Source organism: Sciurus vulgaris (assembly GCF_902686455.1).
Source record: "Sciurus vulgaris genome assembly, chromosome: 3".
Taxonomy (NCBI): domain Eukaryota; kingdom Metazoa; phylum Chordata; class Mammalia; order Rodentia; family Sciuridae; genus Sciurus; species Sciurus vulgaris.
This window is the reverse complement of record NC_136463.1, coordinates 49,187,809-49,212,216: the sequence shown is the minus strand read 5'-3', so window position 1 is coordinate 49,212,216 and position 24,408 is coordinate 49,187,809. Positions and strand designations below refer to the sequence as shown.

The window sequence follows — 24,408 nt, the reverse complement described above, 5'->3', positions numbered from 1 at the left end:
ATGTACAGTTTTGGCCAATCTGGTGGGGTGTGTGTGTGTGTGTGGGGGTTATCTCTATGTTATAATAATATGCATTACAAAAGTAAAATGAAAGTATAAGCATGGTTTACCATCTAGATATAAGATACATAATGATTCAGGCAAGAACTTTTCCCAAAAGAAATCCACTTAATGTATTCTTATGCATTTCTTTTGAAACATGTAATACATATATCTTCTGTATATATTGGACAACGTTCATATATTTATAGATATTCTCAGTTTGGGAAATTGCCTATATTTATTAGCAGTTGGGCTAATATCTTGTTTTTTTAAAATATCAGGTTCCATAAATTATTTGTACACTAGGGTTATTAAACTTTGTGTGTGTGTGTGTGTGTGTGAGTGTGTGTGTGTGCGTGCCTGTGCTCCAGGTATTTTTTCTCATCTGCCATTGGCCTTTTGACTTTATTTTGGCATCTACCATTAAAAACTTAATCATATAAGTTTGTTTCTTCTGGGAAAAGTTTCTGCCTGGACCATTGTGTATCTTCTACCTGAAGGATAAACCACGTTCATACTGTCATTTTAACTTTTTAATGCATCTTATACATTTTAAGACACCAGGTACTTAGTTTTACATAGCTTAAGATACAGGATTTTCTTTTTCTTTTTCTTTTTTTTTAGATGGATAGTAAATTATGCCAGTGGTATTTATTAAATGAGCATCTTCCCCAGAAGTGAAATTCTATTAATTCCTCAGATTCATTAGTAAACTCTGTGTCCTATTAATCTCTGTGTCTGTTCTTGGGACAATGGTGTATAATTCTGTTTTCATGTCTTCATAGCAAATACAGTATGAAGTAAGATAGTCCCCATTCTTTCTCATAGTTAAAACTCACAGTGGACTCTGGTTAATCTTGTTTGTGGGCTAAGCAGATCACCTTAGTGCACTCACTGTGGGTTTTGTTGAAGTTCTCCTCTGACTCTTATTTCTACTTTGTTGGTTGCCAACTGTTTTAGGTGTCCACTTTGGTCTACCTTCCTGTTTCTGGGTTCATTGGGTGTGGCCTCTCTGATCTTTTCATAGTTTCATACTTCCTCAGCAGGCAAGACAAATCTCTGGAGTCCCCTACTTTGTAGCAAACTAGAAAAATTAGAATGTGTGGACTACAGATGAATGAGTAGGAGTCTGAGTCCTCTTTGTTTAGAAGGAGGATTTCACAGGCAGGACTAAACAGGACTCCCCAAATCTTTGGGGCCCAGAGGATCTTAGCCCACCAGGAAGCCAAGTCTAGGTGGGTTCCAGAAGACACCACCTGCTGGGACCTCAGTTGGATGGCAGGTGCAGCCTCTTCTGCCTGTGTTCTCTGAGCAACCCAGCCAGTTCCTGTCTTGCTTCCATATTCAAGAAGAGACAAGCCTCAGGCCTCTCTACTGGTGCCTGCTTTCTCTTTTCTTCCCGTGACTTCCTGTATGAGAACCCTGAACCAGTGCATCTAAGAGAGGGGTAAGACATTGGTAATTTTTCACTAGGGGGGAGAAAGTGAAGAAGGACCTATGAATGCTGAAGTAACAATAGAAACAATGATCATGAAGTGTTTCCAGTTGATGGAGGCCGTGCTAGTTTGATTTTGTGCCTGAGGCTGACTGCAGTCTTGGAATTTTCTGTGAAAAGCTGTGTTTTTCATCTTCACCTTCCCTGCTTTTATCTCTCCACATTCCATTATTTTAATTCTTGTCTTTACTCAACCCACATTACATCTTTCTTACTTAGCTTTTTCCTCTCTGTTTCTTTTAACTTAGGACTCTTCTTCATCACTTTTTCTCTTTTTTTAAATTTATTTTTTATTGTGAGACAGAGTCTTGCTAAGTTGATGAGGCTGACTTGGCGATCTACCTGCCTCAGCCTCTCAAGTAGCTGGGATTACAAGGTGTGCCACCGTGCCTGGCTGCCATTTTATTGTTGAATGTATAATGTTTTCTCTTTGAAAATCAAGCTTAGATCTAGAAAAGATGGCAACCGAAAGGCAATTGCTAGTTGTTCTGTTCATGTTCATGACTTAAATGCACATGTGTTGTCAAGAGTAAAAGACAATGCCCGCACGTGTCTGTAATCGGAGCAGCCTGGAAGCCTGAGGCAGGAAGATCTTCAAAGCCAGCCTCAGCAAAAGTGAGGGCTAAGCAATTTAGTGAGAACTTGTATCTAAATAAAATACAAAATAGGACTGGGCATGTGGCTTGGGGTCGAGTGCCTCTGAGTTCAGTCCCCAGTACCCACCCCAAAAAGAAAAAAGAGTAAAAGCATCAAGTCTGGAAACACATCTCCTCTTAATACAAAATTAGAGTAGTGTTGTCAGAAGTTACTAAACAAGATCCTGGCAGAACCATTACCTCCTTAGATGTGGAAAGCTGTGAGAGAGTTTAGGAATGCTCATGATACTGAGATTCTTCTCTGCCAGGAGAACCTTTTCCAGGAGGAAATCTAAGGGCAAGAATGACCATACCCAGTAGGAAGCCATCCAGTGGCAAAGTTTCCACAGATGTGGACTTTCCTGAAACACCACTGGGAGCTTCTTGATCCCAGGCAATAGTGACACTAAGGAACTTGGGCACAGTCATATCATTTCCCTAAAATGAAGGACAGAGCACATTAAAAACAGGATGATCCCTGGTCCGATGGCTTCACTAAACCATCATCATTCACCATCATGATGGAAAAGTGGAGTTAACTATAGGTGTCCTCTAAGGCATCAGTGTCTCCCCACCCAGCACCATGGTCTCCAATGTCCCAAAATTTACATCACACCATATTTAGGTTCTGAGAACATTTGGTGTGGGAATAAGTGGCAAGAAAGAGATGGTCACTATTTTAAGGGTTTTAAAAAAAAAGTTCTGAATAAATGATTCTTCTGTGTTAGAAAGAGTAATAAAGTACAGTCATCCATCAGCATCTTTGGTGGATTGGTTCCAGGACCCCCGCTGACACTAGAATTTGTAGATGTTCAAATCCCACATATAAAACAGTGTAGTATTTGTATATAACCTACACTTCTCCTTCTGTGCACTTTTAATTGTCTCCAGATTATAAAACCTAATACAATGCAAATACTATGTACTGAGTTGTTATACTGTATCATTTAGGGATTGGTGATCAGAGAAAAATCTTTTATGTTCAGAACAGCTGTAATTTTTTTTTTTTACAATATTTTTGATCTATGGTTAATTGAATCTGTGGATGTAGAACCTATGGATACTAAGGGTCATCTGTACCCAAGAATTCAAACACTTTGGAAAAAATATTTACTTAGAGTCATAATAAATTTCAGACAGCATATCTTAGTCTCCAGATAAAAATCAAGGGAATATGGTTGTTAGGCACTAGTGGATGAAAATGAGAAAATGAGAAATCACCAAGTAAAATGGAAAGGGAACTGAATGAGGCTGGGGATTATTTTTTAAAGCATAGAAAAATAATGTAAGTATGAAATTGCTCTTAGTCAAGAAGAGATTAGCATTGCAGAAAGTTGAGCCATTGCAGAAAGTAGAGGAAAACTTGGTAATTTCTTCTAAATGTTAAGGAAAGAGACAAAAAAGACTACAAATAATGGGGAAAATGTAGATATTGAATGTACAAGTAATATACAGAAAATGGTAGATTTTGAAAAACAGAACAAATCGGAGCAGACGGAAAGATGAAAATAAGCTTGCATTAAATATGTGGATATCAAATATCTCATAAATCAGAGGATTTGCTTTTATCTGTACTTGTGAATTAAAAATTTTTTAATTTGTCCTAATTAGTTGTACATTACAGTAGAATGCATTTGTACATTTTGATAGATCATACATAAGTGGAGTATAATCTCATTTTTCTGATTATACATATTGTAAGATCACATCCTACAATAGGATCATGTAGTCATATATATACATGAGGTAATAATGTGTTTCACTCTACTATTATTCCTACCCCCATACTCCTTTACCTCTCTTTACTCCCCTGTACCTAATATAAAGTAATGCTATTCTTCTCCATCCTCCCCACCACATTGTGAATTAGCATCTGCATATCAGAGGAAACATTTGGACTTTGGTTTTTTGGGATTGGTTTATTTCACTTAGCATGAGATTTTCCAACTCCATCCATTTACTAGCAAATGCCAGAATTTCATTCTTCTTTAAAGCTGAGTAATATTCCATCGTGTGTGTGTGTGTGTGTGTGTGTGTGTGTGTGTGTGTGTGTGTGTGTGTATACACCACATTTTCTTTATCCATTCATCTGTTGAAGGGCATTTAGGTTGGTTCCATATTTTAGCTATGGTGAATTGAGCTGCTGCTGTAAGCATTGATGTGGCTCTGTCACTGTGGTATGCTGATTTTAAGTCTTCTGAATATAAACTGAGGAGTGGGATAATGGGGTCAAATGGTGGTTCCATTCCAAGTTTTCTGAGGAATCTCCATACTGCTTTCCATAATGGCTGCACCATTTGCAAATAAAATTTTAATGTATTTTATTTTAAGAGAACTTTTAATTTCAGAGCAAAATTAAGTAGACTCTAAAGAGCATTCCACATGTCCTCCTCCTACACTCATGTACAGCTACCACCTTGTCAGCATCCTGCTGTGCACTGGAGTGTGCTCACTGGAGGCACCTACATTGACAAGCCATCACCTCAGTTCCATAGTTTACTTCAGGGCTCACTCTTGGTGTACTCTGGGTGTGAACAGGTGTGTGATGGTGTGTATCCACCATGACAGTATCCTAGAGAGTAACCTCGCTGCCCTCTGTCTCCACTCAGTCCTGGCAGCCGCTATTCTTATGGTCTCCATGATTTTGTCATTTCCAGAATGTCCTATGGTTGGAATCATGCCATATGTAGCCTTTTCAGATTGGCTTCTCTCTTAGTAATATGCATTTTAAGTTTTCTCCAATTCTTTTCACAGTTTAAAAGCTCATTTCTTTGTCACATGGAATAATATGCTACATTTTGTGCATGTGCCAAAGTTTATGTATCCATTCGTCTACTGAAAGCCAATTTTGTAGCTGCCAGGTTTGGGCAGTTATGAAGGAAGATTGTATAGACACACATGCAGAAATTTTTGTGTGGACATGTTTTCATTCAGTTGGGTAAATACCAAGGAGCACAATTGCTGGATCCTACAGTGATAATGTTTAGATTTGTAAGAAACTGCCAACTATCTTCCAAAGTGGCTATGCTATTTTGCATTCCCACCAGCAATGAATGAGCATTCCTGTTGCTCCACATCTGTTCTGACATTTGGTGTTGTCATTTGGTGTAGTAGGTACATGGTGGTGTCTTTTTTTTTTTTTTTAATTTGCATTTCCTTAATGACATGATGCTGAACATCTTTTCATATGCTTACTTGCCATCTTTATAAATTCTTTGATGAAGTGTCTGTTAAGGTCTTTTGCCCATTTTTGATTCTTAATTTTTAAAAGCTTTTAAAAAATAAGTTCATTTAAACAAAACACCTGATTTTGCAGGAATAGTATCAATGTCTTATTTTTGTTTGAGTCTTTTATCTGAATTTAATGACAGATCGCCCTACCTGTAATAACTGCATGCAAAATAATTATAAAGTTGTCCTTGGTTTTATAATGATAAATAGAAAGCATCAGTATTCTGAAGCTGAAAATATATGAAAGAATTTTTATGTTGTTTTGTTAAAATAGTGGGGGCAACAGAATTTACTGGAATATAAATATAAGAATATAAATATAAGAACTGAGCATGCCATTCATGGAAATAGCAGGTCTTTTTATAGGACCAGTATTTTTCCCCATCCCATCTCCATTTGATGTTAATTAAAATACCTTTAGCATTTAATTTAAAGAATGCAATATGACTGTGCACATACACCACCCACTTTATGTACAATAAAGGAGAAGGACAGGAAGTGAATGAACAGAGAAATCCATTTATAGTAGTTAGAACTTGGTAGAACAAATTGTGATCATTGAGATTGTATTCTTGGTCTATAAGAGCAGCATTCTGAATTAAAGTAGCAAGTTCCCTTTTTAGTAGATACCGCCTGTCTGCATTGGAACAAATCAACTGAATCTTCATTCTCTGTTTTCAACTGCACATGCATCATCTGTTTCATAGATTGACTGTCCATCAATTTGCAATCTGATATGTCTTACTAACAAACCCAGTCATTCTCAAGACTAGTTTTTTTTGTTGTTGTTTTTTCCTGGTACTGAGGATCAAACCCAGGGCTGCAGTACTGAAGAATGAGCCCAGGTCCTTGTACCTCTACGCATGTGCTCTACCACTGAGTCACATCCCCAGTGCAGTGCCTCTTATTTAAATTATATCACAGAATCATCCTCCCTGTCACCTTCACATTAATATGATCATTGCTCTCAGTCTTGACTCCTTCCTTGTGCTCTTCATGAGCCATGGTGAGTGCCAAGCACACCAGCAGCACAGAAGTGGTAGAATGAGCCCCATTTTTAATTGCGTTGTTATTTAGGACTATTTGAAAACATTCCAGTTTTCCTTCTGACTGAATTCTAGTGTAATTCCATTGTGTTAAGGACAGACTTTTTTTTATGCTTTTTATTCTTTTAACTTTGTTAAGGTATGTTTGATGGCCCGGGATGTGGTCTGTCTTGATAGATGTTGCAGGTGAGTTTAGGAGTGTGTATTCTGCTGTTGTTGGATGGAGTGGTCTGTAGATGTCAGGTATGTCAAGTTCATTGATGATGCTTTTGAATTCCACTGTTCCCTACTGATTTTCTACCTGCTGGATTGGTCTATTTCTCATAGACATTTCAACATATCCACTATAATAGTGGATTCGTCTGTCACTGTAGTTCTATCAGTTATTGCCTCATATTTTGATGCCCTGCAAATACATAAAGGATTATTATTTCTTCCTGGAGTAGTGACCTCTCTGTAATGTAATGCACATCTTTATTCCTGATAATTTTACTTCCTCTGAAGTCTTACCTATATGAAATATTAATATAGCTTCCATTTTCTTTTGATTACTGGTACATTTTTCTCCATCCTTTTACTTTTTTAAAATTTGTATTTGTTCTAATTGGTTATATATGACAGTAGAATGCATTCATGCATTTTGATAAATCCATATGTGTCTATACATTAAAGTGGCCTTCTTGTAGAAAACATACACTTGAATCTTGTTTTATGACTCCACTTTGACAATCAGTCTTTTAATTGGCATATTCGGACAACAATCGGATTCGTGCCTACCTTGTTTGTTGCTGTTGTCTATTTGTTGTCCTTGTGCCGAGCTCCTGTTTGTCTTCCACAGTTTTTCTTTTGTGATTTTAACTGAACGTTTCATCTGATTTCATTTTCTCTTATTTTCTAAGCATATCAATTATCCTTTTTTTTTTTTTAATAGTGGTTTCCCTGGAGTTTGCAATATTCTCTTACAACTAATTCCAGTCCACTTTTAAATCACAATAGTGTTTCATGAGCAGTGCTAGTACCTTTTAGGAACAATGTATTCCTCAATATGAATACATTATTGATATTATTATTTCTTGCCAATCTTTAACTGTTATATCAATTAAGAGTAAGAAAGAAAGTTTGTTTTTACCTTCAGCTATTCCTTCTGCAGTGTTTTCTTTATGGAGGTCTGACTTTCTGACCTGTATCATTTTCTTTCTTTCTAAGAATTTATGTTTGGGGGAGCAGGGTACCAGGGATTGAACTCAGAGACACTCAACCACTGAGCCACTTCCCCAGCCCTATTTTGTATTTTATTTAGAGATAGGGTCTCACTGAGTTGCTTAGTGCCTTGCTTTTGCTGAAGCTGGCTTTGAACTCACAATCCTCCTGCCTTAGTCTCCTGAGCCGCTGGGATTGTAGGTGTGTGCCACCGTGCCCAGAAAGAATTTATGTTTGACATTTCTTTTTCTAATGAAACAATTTATTCAGTATTAAACACTGAAGATAAGAATGCAAATGTTATTTATGATTGATTGAATATTAATAGTAAGTGTGATAAAAATAATTCTGATTTTCATCAATGATAAATAAATCTTAATCACAACAATTTTACTTTTTCCATTTATCTCCCTTTATTTAGCTATAAAATTTAGCTATTTTATGGAGTAGTACACTGTGTGCTTCTCATTTATTTATATAATATGATGCCATCTATTTTAATCAGCTTTATAAACATTTTTGGTATTTTGTGATTAATGAGAATAGAAGATAGCAGTTGGTAAACAGTAGATGGTGCATGATTTGTTTTACATATCATTCCAGCTTCCCTTTATACAATAGAAATAAGGAATTTTTTTGGTTAATTTAATGTACATATATGTAGTTTTTTACATTTATTTTGTACTTTATTTGTTCTTTGTAGATATACATGACAGTGGAGTATATTTTGACATATTATACATACATGGAATATGACTTATTCTAATTAGGATTCCATTCTTGTGGTTGAATATGTGGAATTACACTGTTTGTGTATTCATATATGAACATAGGAAACTTGTGTCCAATTCATTCTATTGTCTTTCATATTCCTGCCCCTCCTCCCTTCCCTTCATTCTCCTTTATCTAATCCAATGAACTTCTATTGCTTCCACCCCTGCACCCCTCTTACTGAGTGTTAGCATGCACATATCAGAGAGAACATTTGACCTTTGGATTTTGGGGACTGGCTTATTTCACTTAGCGTGATAGTCTCCCATTTCCATCCATTTACCTGCAAATGCCAGAATTTCATTCTTCTGTAAGGCTGAGTAATATTCCATTGTGTATGTATATCACAGTTTCTTTATCCATTCATCTGTTGAAAGGCAACTTGGATGGCTCTATAGCTTAGCTATTGTGAATTGAGCTTCTATAAACGTTAGGTGGCTGCATCATTATAGTATGCTGATTTTAAGTCCTTTGAGGAGTGGGATAACTGGGTCAAATGGTGGTTCCATTCCAAGTTTTCTGAGGAATCTCCATACTGCTTTCCAGAGTGGTTGTACCAATTTGCAGTCTCACCAGCAATGTGTGAACGTACCTTTTTCCCCACATCCTCACCAACATTTATTGTCATTTGTATTCTTGAAAATTGCCATTCTGACTAGAGTGAGATGGAATATCAGTGTAGTTTTAAGATGTATTTCTCTAATTGCTAGAGATGTTGAACACTTTTTCATATATTTGTTGACCATTCCTATTTCTTCTTCTGTGAAGTGCCTGTTCAGTTCCTTTGCCCATCTATTGACTGGATTACTTCTTTTGTTGTTGTTGTTGTTGTTTGTTTGTTTTGGTTTTTTGGGTGTTCTTTGTATATCCTGGAGAGTAAGGCTCTATCTGATATGCAGATGGCAAACATTTTTCTCCCATTCTGTGGATTCTCTTCACATTCTGGATTGTTTCCTTTGGTATGAAGAAGCTTTTTAGTTTGATATCATCCCATTTAATTGAGTCTTGATTTTACTTTTTGTGCTTTAAGAATCTTGTTGAGGAAGTTGGTTTCTAAGCCACTATGTTGGAGAGTTGCTCCTACGTTTTCTTCTAGTAGCACATGTGCTCTGATCTAATGCCTAGGTCCTTGATTCTCTTTGAGTTGAGTTTTGTGCAGGGTGAACAATGGGGGCTCAATTTCATTCTACTATATGTGATTTCCAGTTTTTCCAGTACCATTTGTTGAAGAGGCTCTCTTTTCTGCAATGAATGTTTATGGCGCTTTTGTCTAGTATGAGATAACTGTGTATATATAGGTTTGTCTTTGTGTCTTCTATTCTGTTCCACTGGTCTTCATGTCTGTTTTTGTGCCAATACCATGCCATTTTTGTACTATAGCTCCATAGTACAATTTAAGGTCTGGTTATTGTGAGGCCTTCTGCTTCACTTTTCTTGCAAAGGATTGCTTTGGTGATTCTGGGCCTCTTTTAGTTTTCCAAATGAATTTTATAACTCCTTTTTCAGTTTCTATGAAGAATGTCATTGGAAGTTTAATAGGAGTTAATTTAAATCTGTATAGTGCTTTTGATGGTATGGCCATTTTGACAATATTAATTCTGCCTATTCAATAACATGCGAGATCATTCCGTTTCCTAAGGTCTTTTTCAATTTCTTTAGTGTTCTTTAGTTTTCATTGTGGATGTCTTTCATCTCTTTTGTTAGATTGAGTCCCAAGTATTTTATTTATTTTTGAGACTATTGTGAATGGGATAGTTTTCTTAATTTTTCTTTCAGCTGATTCATCATTGATGTATAGGAACACAGTTGATTTATGGGTGTTAATTTTATATACTGCTACTCTACTGAATTCACTTACGAGTTGTAGAAGCTTTCTGGTGTTTTTTGGGTCTTTTAAATATAGAATCATGTCTTCAGCAAATAGGGATAGTTTCAGCTCTTATTTTCCTATTTGTATCTCTTCAACGTTCTTTTTGTCTAATTACGCTGGCTAGGGTTTCAAGGACAGTTTTAAATAGAAGTGGTGAAAGAGGGCCTTCCTATCTTGTTCCTGTTTTTAGAGGGAATGCTTTCAGTTTTCCTCCATTTAGAATGACATTGGCCTTTGGTTTAGCATATTGCTTTTACAATGTTCAGGTATGTTCCTACTATCCCTTGTTTTTCTAGTGTTTTGAGCACAAATTGATGCTGTATTTTGTTAAATGCTTTTTCTGCATCTATTGAGATAATCATGTGATTCCTGTCTTTAAGACTATTGATATGATGAGTTATGTTTATTTATTTCCATACCAACCTTGCGTCCCTGGAATGAACCCCACTTGATCATGGTGCACTATCTTTTTAATGTTTTTGTATGTGGTTTGCCAGTATTTTATTAAGAATTTTTGCACCTGTATTTTTCATGGATATTGGTCTGAAGTTTTCTTTCCTTGATCTTTCTTTGTCTGGTTTTGGTATCAGGGCAATACTAGCTTCATAGAATGAGTTTGGAAGGGTCTCCTCCTCTTCTATTTCATGGAATACTTTGAGGAGTATTGGAATGAGCTCTTCTTTGAAGGTCTTGTAGAAATCAGCTGAGACTCCATCTAGTCCTGGACTTTTCTTGGTTGGTAGGTTTTTGATGACTTCTATATCATTGCTTGAAATGGATCTACTTAAAATGTGTATGTCCTCCTGATTCAGTTTGGGTGGATCATATGTCTCTAGAAACCTGTTGATGTCTTTGAGATTTTCTCTTTTGTTTGAGTATAGATTTTCAAAATAGCTTTTATTTATGTTTTGTATTTCAATAGTGTCTGTTGTGATATTTCCTTTTTCATCCCAAATTTTAGTAATTTGAGTTTTCTCTCCTCTTTGTTATTGTGGCTAAAGGTTTATTAATTTTCTGTATTTTTTCAAGGAACAATCTTTATTTTGTCAATTTTTTTGATTGTTTCTTTTGTTTCAATTTCATTGATTTCAGCTCTGATTTTAACTATTTCCTGTCAACTTTTGTTGTTGATCTGTTCTTCTTTTTCTCAGGCTTTAAGCTGTAATGTTAGGTCATTTATTTGTTGACTTTTCCTTCTTTTATTGAATGCACTCCATGGAATGAATTTTCCTCTTAGTACTGCTTTCATAGTGTCCCAGAGATTTTGATATATTGTATCTTTGTTCTTGTTTACCTATAAGAATTTTTTTATTTCCCCCCTGATGTCTTCTGTTACCCATGTATCATTCAGTAGCATATTATTTAATATCCAGGTGTTGGAATAGTTTCTGTTTTTTATTGTCATTGAATTCTAATTTCATTTCATTATGATCTGATAGAATACAAGTTAGTATCTCTATCTTTGTATTTGCTGAGAGTTGCTTTGTGGCATAACATACGGTCTGTTTTAGAGAAGGATCCATGTACTGCTAAGAAGAAAGTATATTCGCTCATTGATGGATGGAATATTATATATATGTCTGTTAAGTCTAAATTATCAGTTGTGTTATTGAGATCTATGGTTCTTTTGTTCAATTTTTGTTTGGATGGTCTGTCCAGTGGTGAGAGAGGTGTTTTAAAGTCACCTAGTATTATTGTGTTGTAGTCTATTTGTTTCCTGGAATTGAGAAGAATTTGTTTGATGGACATGGATGAGCCATTGTTTGGGGCATAAATATTTATGATTGTTATGTGTTGCTGATTTATGCTTCCCTTAAGCAGTATGAAATGTTCTTATTTATTTTTTCCAACTAATTTTGACTTGAAATCTGCTTTATCTGATATGAGAATGGATACCCCTGCTTTTTTAATGTGTCCATGTATGTGTTATGTTTTTTCCCATCCTTTCACCTTTAGTCTGTGGGTATCTTTTTCTATGAGATGAGTCTTTTGAAGGCAGCATATTGTTGGATCTTTCTTTTTAATTCAATGTGCCAGTCTATGTCTTTTGATTGATGAATTGGCCATTAACATTAACATTCAGGGTTTTATTGAGATATGATTTGTATTCCTGGTCATTTTGGCTTATTTGTGGTTTTTAACTTGACTTGGTTTCTCCTTTATTTGGCTATTCCTTTAGGGTAGTTCCTCCCTGTGTGTACTTACATAATGTTTTTCCTTTCTTCCTCATGGAATATTTTGCTGAGAATGTTCTGTAGTGCTGACTTTCTATTTGTAAATTCTTTTAGCTTTTGTTTATCATGGAAGGATTTTATTTCATCGTCAGATATGAAGGTAAGTTTTTCTGGGTATAAGATTCTTGGTTGGCATCCATTTTCTTTCAGAGTTTGAAAAATATTGTTCCAGGCCCTTCTAGCTTTTAGGGTCTGGGATGAGAAATCTGCTGATACCTGTATTAGTTTCCCCCTGAATGTAATCTGATATTTTTCTCTCACAGCCTTTAAAATTCTATCTTTATTTTGTATGTTAGGTATTTTCATTATAATGTACCTTGGTGTGGATCTGTTGTAATTTTGTACATTTAATGTCCTGTAAGCCTCTTGTATTTGATTTTCCATTTCATACTTCATATTTGGGAAATTTTCTGATATTATTTCATTGAATAGATAGTTCATTCCTTTGGTTTGTATCTCTGTGCCTTCCTCAATCCCAATAATTCTTAAATTTGGTCTTTTCATGATATCCCATAATTCTTGGAGGTTTCATTCATCATTTCTTACCATCTTCTCTGTTTGGTCAACTTTGTTTCAAGATTAAATATTTTGTCTCCAGTGTCTGATGTTCTGTCTTCCAGGTGATCTAGCCTATTGGTTATGCTTTCTACTGAGTTTTTAATTTGGTTTATTGTTTCCTTTATTTCAAGGATTTCTTTTTCTTTTTTCAGAATCTCTATCTCTTTATTGAAATGATCTTTTGCTTCCTGCATTTGCTCTTTTTACTGTTGATTGGTGCGATCATTCAATACCTGCATTTGCTGTCTTATCTCATCATTTGCTTCTCTGATCATTTTAATTATGTACATTCTGAACTCCCTTTCTGATATTTCTTCTGCCATGCTGTCATGGGTTTTATTGATGTAGCATCTAGGTTTGTTTGGGACACTTTCTTCCCTTTTTTTCTCATTGTTCATGTATCTTCCTCTCTAGGAGTGCAAATCTGAGGTATTGCAGTTTTCCCCTTATAGACTTATAGTGTCCCTGCAGGTTTCTAATACCTCACCCTGAAGTGAGAGATCAATATTAGCCGCACACCATACAAATAATATGTATCCTAACTCAAATAGTCTCTTTTAAGATACTAACCATATTGTCTTAATAAACAGAAATTATGAGTTCAGTTAGTATCTACAGCTTAGACAATAGATGTTCCATAGGGACCATGATTTCTAATGGTGGACAAAGAGGATGGGGATGGGTATAGGCTATAACGTTAATGAGATAAGAAGTGTGTCTGTAGAGGTACTATGTCATGGAAGTAGTGAAAGCAGAATTAAAATAAATTGGTTGTTAGCTTGTGAAAAGGGAGAAGGAGTCTCCAAGGAGACAGATAGATAAGAGGAAAATAGGATGAGAAAAACATTAATAAAAGAAAAGTAGGAATAATGGTAGGTATAATAAGAATAATCATAATATTTCTACTAATAAAAAAAATCTACCATAAAACTATACAGTAGTGTTCAAACCTCCTAGTCTTCAGTAGACTGATGTCTGGGAGGAACTTGATAATGCAGTAACCCAAAAAGTGTGCTGCCCTTCTAGGGATGATGGCCTCCAGGTGAGGTATAATCCCTGCTAGTGGGCAGAGGTGCCTCTACATGTTGACAGATGGTCAACCGTGCAGCAGCGCTAGACTGGGCCTGGGTCTCTAGGCCTGCCTCCCCGGAGCAGAAGTCTTGCCTGGCGGCAATGGGCTTGGCCTGGGTCTCTCTATAGTTTCTTTTAGTTTTTGTTTGAAGGATCTATGCAGTGGTGAGAGAGGTATGTTAATGTCATCCAGTATTATTGTGTTGTGGTCTTGAAATTTGATTCTTGAAATTGAGAAGGGTTTGTTTGATGTATGTAGAGACTCCATAGTTTGGGGCATAACTATTTATGATTGTTATGTCTTGTTGATGTGTAAGTCCCTCAAGTAATATAAAATTTACCAGATGACCTAACCTTCTTTGGATATTTTTGTTTTTCATTTGATTTTTTTATTTTTAACATGCTTCATGATTTTCTGTTGAATGGTGGAGGAGATGTACTATATAAAAGGAAGTGCATTAAACAGGCCTGTAGTGATGTAGTGGTAAGGTGTGGGAGAAGGAAAGTGTCTACAGTCCTGTGATGAGGCTCAGTCTTTTGCTGAACGTTTGCCCCTGGGCTGTGAATTTTACCAGGGCTTTGCAGTTTATTTTCCTCTTAGGTGGGACAGAATGACCAGAAGAAGCTAAAACAGAGTATTTCCCTTCTCTTCAGGTGGTTGGATAATGAAAAACAAAACAACAATTTTAAAAATTCAGTAAACTTTGGTAAAATAATTTCTCTTGAGGGCAGACCTTGTTGAAAAGAATAGAATGGTCTGGCGTATTTCAAAAAGGTAAATTTTCCTTCCCTGGTGGAGTTTTTTTCCTGGTAAGATTTTTTTTATTGTTGTTTTTCCTCTGAAACTGTGAGAACCTGGTAAAACTCCTAGTGGTAAAAGTGGTGCCTTCACATGCCTGGGTCTCTGCAGTACTTGACTTTCAGACTTGTCCATACTGTCTCCAGCAATTATTGAATCACCATATATATATATAATATATATATATATATGGTAAACATAGATATTATGGTACATATATATATATGTACCATAATATATATGTATATAATTAGTTGGAAAGACTTAAGTATATCACCAAAGGAATGAATCATGAAGAGAAAAATTTAATAGATACCACTATAAGACAAAACTTGAAAGTACAGTGACTCCCCCAAAGTGGTAATGCTCCAAAAAACAAATGCCATATTGGGGGAACTATTTGCATTGGTAAAGCCCATGGTTTCATCAGTTAAAAGAATTCTTACAAATATTATAAATAAGAATTGGATAAGGAATCTCATAGGAAAATTAGCACTCAGCATTGACTAGGAATTGACAATGGAGTTGAAAAACAGTCTAGAAGAAAGTTAACTTCTTGATCAAAAATACCATTTATTATTTGAATTTTATCTGTATTTGATAGTGATTTCACAGAATGAAAAGGTCACTGTGGAAAACACAACACTTCTGCATTATTCTTTAATTATTCTTTTTCAGTGATCTTTCTGATGGGTATTTGGAAGTATATAGCAATAGCTCTGAGGTTTAAATCCATTATTATCTTTCTAATATATTTAAATTACATCATTATTTTTCTAATATATTTAATTAACTGTAAAGAATTAGAGTCAGAATAAATTTTAACTGCAGATTTTTCATAGAGGACTAATTAAGAGATGGGTGTAACACGTGTCTAAACACACATGTATGTATCTTCCAGGTGTTGTAATAGTGAAAAAAAAAAAAAAGACACAATTTCCATTAAGAGAAACATAGTTCATTCATATAATAAAACATGTCACCATTACAAACTATGTTTTTCTGGGGGTAAAATGATCAAAAAGCATTCAGGGTCCATTTTTTGTAAACCAAGCAATCAGGAAAAAGATATGCCTGGATGGAATGGAGCAAATGAGCTTTGTGTTTCACTGGCGATTGCTGCCTGCTCAGATTGTCCATGAACTTGGTTCTTTGTTTTATATTATTCTGAGCATAGATTAGTTGCACAATCAGAAAATAGGATTTTTAACAATACTTTAAACTCTAGTGATTATTGATAAAAGGGGTTTTATTCTTTATAAAGAAAATTTGTGGACTTATAGTTTTCACTCTTGTTGCTTGTTTGCATTGTGACCTATTTGGAATCCACACTGTTACTTTAATAACACAATAAACTAATTGTACCTTTAAAAATCCTTTCATCTTCCTGAAGGAACATACAGATTTTTAAGATTGTCCTGGGAAAAGCTCAGATGTTGAGGAGTTGAAGGTGTATTTGTTGCAATGTCAAGTCCTTTGGGGCCTCTGCTCCTTTTCTCTGTCTGCTGAACCATTTTTATCACTGTTTTTCTGGCTTGGAATACCTCCCTCATAACGGAGAGACTGCAGATAGATGCCTCCTGAATGGGGCTCTGCAGGGATGTTAGGCAACGTGGACTCCAGACAAGACCCTCTCTCTAGAACCTTTGAGAGATTTGTCAGCCTGGAAGACATTCAAATAAGGGTCCTCTGGGGAAAGAGATTTGACATGGTCCTGAGCTTATTTATTTGGGAAATTTGCCAACTCTGAACCTTAGTGTCCTCATTTACTCATTTAGAAAATAGTTCTGAGGTTCCTACTAGGCTAAGCATTTTTAGACAGTGATCAATAGATAAGATTCTTGAACACTTGGAACCTACTGATCTGAAATTGGAAAATTAATTCTTACCTAAGAGGGCGAGGTGAAAGTTTGTGCTTCACACCTAGAAAGTTCTCAATGAGTGTCCATTCATTTTTCTCTTGGTTCATTCTGTGCAAGTCAATCATGCATAGCATGGTTCCGTTAGTGCTTAGAGCTCCTCAGAGAGCAGATTTCCTCTTTCAGTTCTGTGGCTTGGGCTTCTGTTGCCTAGCATACAAGAACTATTGAGGAGTTGCTTGCCTGTCCTGGTTCTTGGGAAAGAAACAGATTGCTCCTGCACATCCCAGTGTTCTTGCTGAGAATCAGCTTAATTGAAGAAGCTAAGGGTTGTGGTTTGGTGCATATTGCCTGAGGTTTCGTGAAACAGGTTCTTTCTGAAGCTTGTTTTCACTGCTTTCATTCATTCAGCATCCAGGTGATTTTCTCATGCCTCCTCAACCAGGACATGTAAGCCCTTGTCAACTACCCACCTCCTCTAAGTATTGCCAACCTAAGGTTGCCAAACAGGCAAGTACCTAAGAGGTCATATGAGTTGCACAAACAAGTTCAGGGAAGGGTCATGCTCATAAATACTGTGAGTGACAGAATTTCATCCTGCTCAAAATACATTTATTATGCAATGTTGTGCCTGTTTTTCTGGAACCTAGAATGGTTCTCTTCAAAGGATGAAACATTCCAGATTACAACACTGCTTTAGGCCATTGCCATCCAAGTCCATGCAGAGCTGAATAATAGAAAGATGTTGACACTGAGATTTGTGTAATGTGGGATGAGTCCAGGTTTTGCCAGGTGTTGAGTCAGCATTGCTTTCCCTGTGCACCTGTCTTCTCTAAGCTCTCTCTAAATTGCTGCATCTCCTTCCATCTCTTTCCCTGTAGTGATGATCACCCATTCAGAATTGAGAGTGAAGGAGAGCTGAGCAGTAGAAGGAAGCTTGCTTCAGAATGGTGGCACAAGCTGCAGAGATGTATGGAAGTCATTTGCACATCATGCCCCTCCACCACCTTTAACTTTAACAGCATACATGACCATGTGTTAAAAGCCCTGGGGAAACTACTGGCATAGGTGTACTTTTCAAACTCACTCTTTCTCTAGAGCCATGGTGGGAAAACATGGAAGTCACCATGGGAAAAGTTTGTAATGTATCAAATATTATTTAAAAAAAGGAGATGAAACTGCTTAAGGCTCTTTTCTCCTATGATGTATAGATTCAGACATTAGCTACCTTATTATTTTATGTTTTACCTTGGCTGTATATCTTACCTTACGCAGGACCAACTCTCCGCTGACATGTACAGCTTTGTGGCCAAAGAAATCGACTATGCAAACTACTTTCAAACGGTAAGGGTCCAGAAAGGTGAGATTGTACAAAGTCTGTCCAAGAGTCATGATGTGGATAGCACGGGAATGTGGGCATAGAACTCAGGCCTCTTGCTTAGTTAGCACATCATGGAAAAGGTTGGAATTGTTCTATCATGAATAAATTCTGCCTTCTATTACTCCTTATGTGGGTTTCTTCAAAAAACCTAAGAATAAAACCCAACCTTCTCCCTGAGTTTATTGCAGTTTAGTCATCAGTTGCACTGAATGATAACTGAAAGCAATTTTGCCCCCTTTCCTAGTGGATATTTGACAGTGCCTGGAGACTTTTGTGGTCATCACAGCTGTGTGTGTGGGCAGTGGGGCATTGACATGGTCGTCTAATAGATAGACCAGGGATGCTGCTAAGCTTCTCATAAAATATAGGGCAACTCCCTGTAACTAAGAATTGTCCACCTTCCCCCACCCCCAATATGTCAGTAGGACCGATGTTGAGAAAACTTGATCTAGGACAATAAGAGTCTTGAGGAGAATAGGAATATAACCACCTCATCCCAAGCGAATATTGGTTTGATACAGGTTTTTGCCATAGTAGCAAATAGGTGAACAGTGATTGATATGTGACCTGTTTACCTGTCTCTAGAAGCAGATTCAGAGTTGAAAAAGAGGAAGAAACAGGATCTGAATCATCTAAACTTAAATAATCCAATTCAGATAACGATTCTTGCTGTTTACCAGGGTAAATGCAAAACAAGTGAAAAAAAGAGTCCACAGAGAAACAGAACAAAATGAAAAGCAGTCACGTTCACCTGCTTGTGTTAAAACTGAAACTCTAAAAAGCACACACTTTCTCTATATACATATAGATTTTTTTTTTATATGATCAGGAAGTGATGGAATGATAAGGAAGGGGAGTAAAAATAAAAACGGGAGAAATCCTGAAATGCGCGAAGTGCTTTGTGGAGTATGGTAGAATAGCTATGGGTTATTAACAGTTTTCTAATATTTTTATTAGTGGTCCAGACATTCATGTGTCCCTTCTTCTCTGCAAAAGGCTGATATATATTATTTCCAACTTAAGAGAGTTCATTTTAAAATATTGTTTTTTCAAGTGCATTCTTTTGGTTTTAGATGTGAAATTAATACTTTGGACTTTCTAAAACCAATGAAATACCAGCATTCCAAGCTTTATTAGATTGTACAATTGTCCCTTATATATGACTTTATTTCTTTATTCTGTTTTCTTTTTTAAAAAATAAAAAAAAATTCATATTGGTTTAACTTCAGTGTTATTGATGTTTCCCCTCCACACCAAGCATTTAGAGTGATTCCCACCTCTCCCTCCTACATGCCTAGTTTTGGGGACAGGAGAGGGAGATTCTGAAAATAAATGAAATAACTCTTGCTCATGGTTTTTCATTGACCCTTATCAGTATGTCAACTGTGTTTTAATTAATGGGATGGTCACAATAGAGCACCATGAGGAATTTGTTCTTCAAGCTGCACCACTATAGCCAGAGCAAGTTCACCTCCGGTGTACCTAAAGAGGATCCTGGGTCAAGCTGCATATTTTCTGATCAGCTCTAAATTAAACTAAGTTAGCAGAAATCAAGATGTATGCTGATTAGTTTAGCTCATTCATATTGTATAGGCAAATGAATTTCTAAGCATATTTTCCATTTATAGTCACCTGTTCTTGCACCTCTCTCTTTGCCTCCTTTTGCTTAGAGGATGGAGTGCCAGGTGAGGTGGGGCAGTGGCTAAGACCAAGTTCTCTAACTAGGCTCCAACTCTGGGGAAGCTCCCTTATTTCTTCATGGCTCTCCGGCCTCTCAAATTACCACTCTTCTCCACTTCACTGTGACAGGCTAAAGCATGACCATTGATTGCCCTAGGCGTATTGGAAGAGGGAGCAGGGAACTCCATTTCCCTCCCCAATGGGTGAGCACCTTCATGCAGAATCTGCTGCATGCAACAAAAGCCTGTGTTCCTGCCCTCAGCACAGGGTAATGCTTTATCCTTATGTTTTCTCAGCTAATAGAAGTGCAAGCTGAATACCACAGGAAGTCACTGACACTATTGCAGGCTGTGTTGCCTCAAATAAAAGCACAACAAGGTAAGCACATGCCTTCCCTGGAGGGGGCAGTCTGGGGAACCTGCTTGCCTTCCTAAATGAGACCGACTTCCTGCCTTTTGGTCACTCTAACGATTTACCCAATCAGGTCACACTTAGATGAGCCCCTAGAACTTCATAAGACGGTGTTGATCCAGTGGTGGTGAAGTCAAGCACAGCCAAACAGGACCCCCACCCAGGATGAATCAGGGATGTGTGAAGGTGTTCATGTCACATTAACCCCAGCTCTGTTGGCAGCTGGCTGCCTACCCACTCTCTCTGTCATTCCCCAAACCACAAGGATAAAGACACACTTGGGGCTCCTTTTCTCAAACTGCTGACTGACCCCTTTCTTTCTTCTCCTCCTCAGAGGCCTGGGTTGAGAAACCTTCCTTTGGGAAGCCTCTGGAGGAGCATCTCATGATCAGTGGCCGAGAGATCGCTTTCCCCATCGAGGCGTGTGTGACGATGCTGCTAGAGTGTGGGATGCAGGAGGAGGTAGGGCGGACACAGCCAAACAAGCCATTGGCAGTTCTGCTCTTCCAAGAGGGAGCATCTCCAGGGTCATCTCCATGCTGGCCCCCTGGAATCCAAACATGGAGACAGGAGATGTTGTTCTGTCCCCTGTCCTGCAGATATAAACTAGTTCTGCTTTTTTTAATTTCATATTGAGAGAAGAGGATTGTGGGAAACGTGTTACATCTGTCTCTGGGGATTGGATGTCCAGATTTGACCTGTGTTTCTTCATACCCAATGTGATTTGATGACTTTGGCATTCTGTTGCCCCTATTACTACTACAACTCATTCTACTTCCTCCTTTTGTATAAAAAGTTTCCTGATTTCCAATATAGAACTCTTAACCTTTTGGATCATAACTCTTTTATAGACATCCTCAAAATTTGATTAATAGCAACAGTAGAAAGTATTTTTAAAGAACTGCAGGTAAAAAATGATCTATGAGAAATTAGTGGTGGCCGCTGTCTTTATTGCTGTATGAATTGTTTCTTGGGAGATAGATCCATCTTTGTTTCTTCAGTAGGCTATTTTAACATCTTTATCGAATCTTCCTTTGATCTGATCATCTTAGTCCATATCTGTTTAGGCAATGCATGCATTTATTATTGAACAAAGTGTAAAATGAGATAGGAGGTTTATAAACAGCCTCACATCTATCCAATAAGCTGGTTAATCAAAAACAGACTGTAATCTAAATGAGCACTGGGTCACATGGGACAAACTAAGGCTACTGTGGAAGAAGGGGAAGCCAGTGAACATTCATGTCAGTGTTGGCTGTTTCCATGTGCCAGGCCTATTCAAGATGCTAGATATTCAAAAAGGAGTGGGAATTAATGTTTTATTTTTACCCCATTTCATGTGCCTTCACATTTGTCATCAATTAAAGAAGAATTCCCTGTGATACCTGATAAATAGTTTCATGGTGGTGGTGATCTGGGCTTTTTTTTTGAATTAGGGAAACATGTACACACACAAAGATAAGATAATGGGCCCTATCCACCAACTCATGGTCCATCTGGTTTCATCTCTATGTCCATTTCCTGCTTCCTAATCCCTGCTTAGGATATTTTGAGGCTAGTTTCAGATGTTGTATCATTTCATTTGAAATGTTTTAGAATGTATTTCTAAAAGACAAGGAATATTCTAAAATATAGTCACAACAGTACTATAGAAAAAAAACAACAGTAATGTTTTTACATCATTACATATCTAGTCAGTGTCAGTTGGTTCCTGAAGAACAGACTCTGACATCTCTAGTTTTGTTTCGACTTTCCTGTCTTTGCCCTTTCTAGGCTATTCTACCACTGGACAAATCTTGCACTCAACTAATCTCTCTCCCTCTTCCTGTCTTCCCCTCTCTCTCTCTCCCCTTCTCCTCTTTCGCCTCCTCTCTTCCTTTCTCTCTACCTCTCCGTTTCTCTTTCTTTTTTCCTCTACTTCACATCAGCTCTTTCCCTTTAATAGCAACTATGCTTAGGTTTCTGCTAACTCAGGGGAAAAAAAAAATCTTTCAACCTTGGTAAACTTCAGACTCCTTTCCTCGCCCCTGGGTTTGTTTCTGCTTCCCAGTTTCTAAGAATGACTTTTCAGCATTTGCTGTTCGAGCTTCATCACCAACATTTAGTTACTGCTCTCCTTTGATGTCACTTCTATCCTTGCTCCTGCATTGCAGCTGCCCTCAGGGATCCCCAGGGAGCCCCAGGTTGCCAGATCCAGGGCCTCAGTCCCAGCCTCCTTGGCCACACAGCTGCCTGATGTTGCCAGTGCAGCCATCCCTGAAGACCAGCTGTCCCCTCCTGCCCCTGCCCACAGGGCCTTGGTTATTTCCTGTTCAGCATCACCTCCTGCTCTCCTCTGTCTAGTCTTTCCTGTCACATAGTCATCATCTAGTGCTTCACATCCACCTCAGTGGGAGGGCTCCACCTGTGTGGTGGCATGTTTTATCATTTCCATGAAAATTTTCCTCTAATACCCACAAAACTACTCCCTACCTTTAAATTTTTTTTTTTTTTTTTTTTTTTTTTTTTTTTTTTTTTTTTTTTTTTTAGCTGTAGATGAACAGAATACCTTTATTTATTTATTTTTATGTGGTGCCGAGGATCAAACCCAATGCCTCACATGTGCCAGGCAAGTGCTCTACCACTGAGCCACAGCCCCAGGCCCCTGACTAGCTATCTTAATAATGCTTCCTTTAATGGAGCACTCTCCTGTCAGTCACACAATCAAATATCTAAAGGCTTAAACATTCTTCTCCCTTATCCACAGGGAATATGTTCCAAGACCCCCAGTGGATGCCCAAAACTATGGAGAGTACCAAACCCTGTACACACTACTAGGTTTTTTCCAATACATACATACTTTTAATTTATGCATTAGGTATAGTAAGAGATTAGCAGCAACAATAATGTATTAGAACACTTGTAATAATATAATAAGCTATTTAAAGAAATAATTATGAGTTATTTATTTCTGTAATTTTCCATTTAGTATTTCTAGACTGAAGTTGAACAAGGATAGCTGAAACTTACAGAAAGAGAAAGTGAGAGTGCAGATCAGGGAGGGGAGTTATTGTATTTGACATTGTCCATCACCAAGTACTACTGGCCCTTCTTGCTTGGCTATGGCATGGTTTTGTGAAAGTCTAAGCCTCTCCTCAAGTGTATTCTGTAGCTTGGTCTCTTAGTCATAGCCTTATGGACACATTAGTCCAAACATATTTGTATAACTTCCTCACATATATACCAAAGAGCTTTGTACACTTATGTATCTGACACACCCTCCACTCAGAAGGGAGTTAGCCATCTTAACAGGCAAGAAACTCCAGTATTCCAGACTGACCATTTTCTTCTAAAGAACTTGGAAATATGAGTGACCATAAAAGTTTAAAGGAGCAGGGCACATTCTGCCAACTTGTTTCTCAGTCTGTAGTTTGGACCACAGAACACAGGAAGCTATTGGGCACAGTGGGGTTCACCTATAATCCTAGCAGCTCAGGAGGCTCAGGCAGGAGGATAGCAGATGTGAGGCTAGCCTCAGCAACTTAAAGAGACTCTCAAAAGAAAAAAAATAAAAACATACTGGGGATGTGACTCAGTGGTAAAGCACCCCTAGGTTCAATCCCCAGTACCAAAAAAAAAAAAAAAAAAGCAAGAGCAGGGCTTCCTATTTAACTCCCCTGGGACATAGAGGTTCCTTTTCAACTCTGACCTGCATTTGCTGCATTTGTCTTTTCTTCAGCACACCCTATCCTCTTCTCTTTTTTGCATAGCTCACTTTTGCCCTACAAAGTACAGAGGCGCATGTAGACAAAGTGATAGTAATTCCAAAGTAATGCCAAGGATAGAACATGGAGGCTCTGTTACATCCTGTCCCCAGTTTGCCCTACCTCTGAGGACATAGGCTTTACTTGGTACTTTGATTCCTCCTAGTGTGTGTGTGCACACTCACACACACCCCTCAGAGACCTTTTCTCATCTGACAAGGTCTCAGTCAAATTCTTCTCAGGATGTATCTTAAATATACAGGAACAACAGTCTGAGTGCTCAGGGTTCTAGTAGCCAATAGATATTTAGCGAACCAGTATAATGAGCCACCCTGGCATCAGGCAGGGGAACAGCACAGTGGGTAAAGTAAGGCCTAGTCCC

The 24,408-nt window shown here is 37.5% G+C and overlaps 1 protein-coding gene across 5 annotated transcripts in view; it reads left to right on the top strand.

Moving 5' to 3' along the window:
* ARHGAP44 (Rho GTPase activating protein 44) overlaps positions 1-24,408 on the top strand; it is a 177,623-nt gene that overhangs the window by 120,498 nt on the left and 32,717 nt on the right. For all 5 annotated transcript variants that reach the window (XM_079135297.1, XM_079135293.1, XM_079135296.1 and 2 more), the window contains exons 8-10: positions 18,087-18,155; positions 20,169-20,250; positions 20,618-20,745. In XM_079135297.1, the coding sequence (XP_078991423.1) occupies positions 18,087-18,155; positions 20,169-20,250; positions 20,618-20,745 (279 nt within the window). The remainder of the gene's footprint in view (positions 1-18,086; positions 18,156-20,168; positions 20,251-20,617; positions 20,746-24,408) is intronic.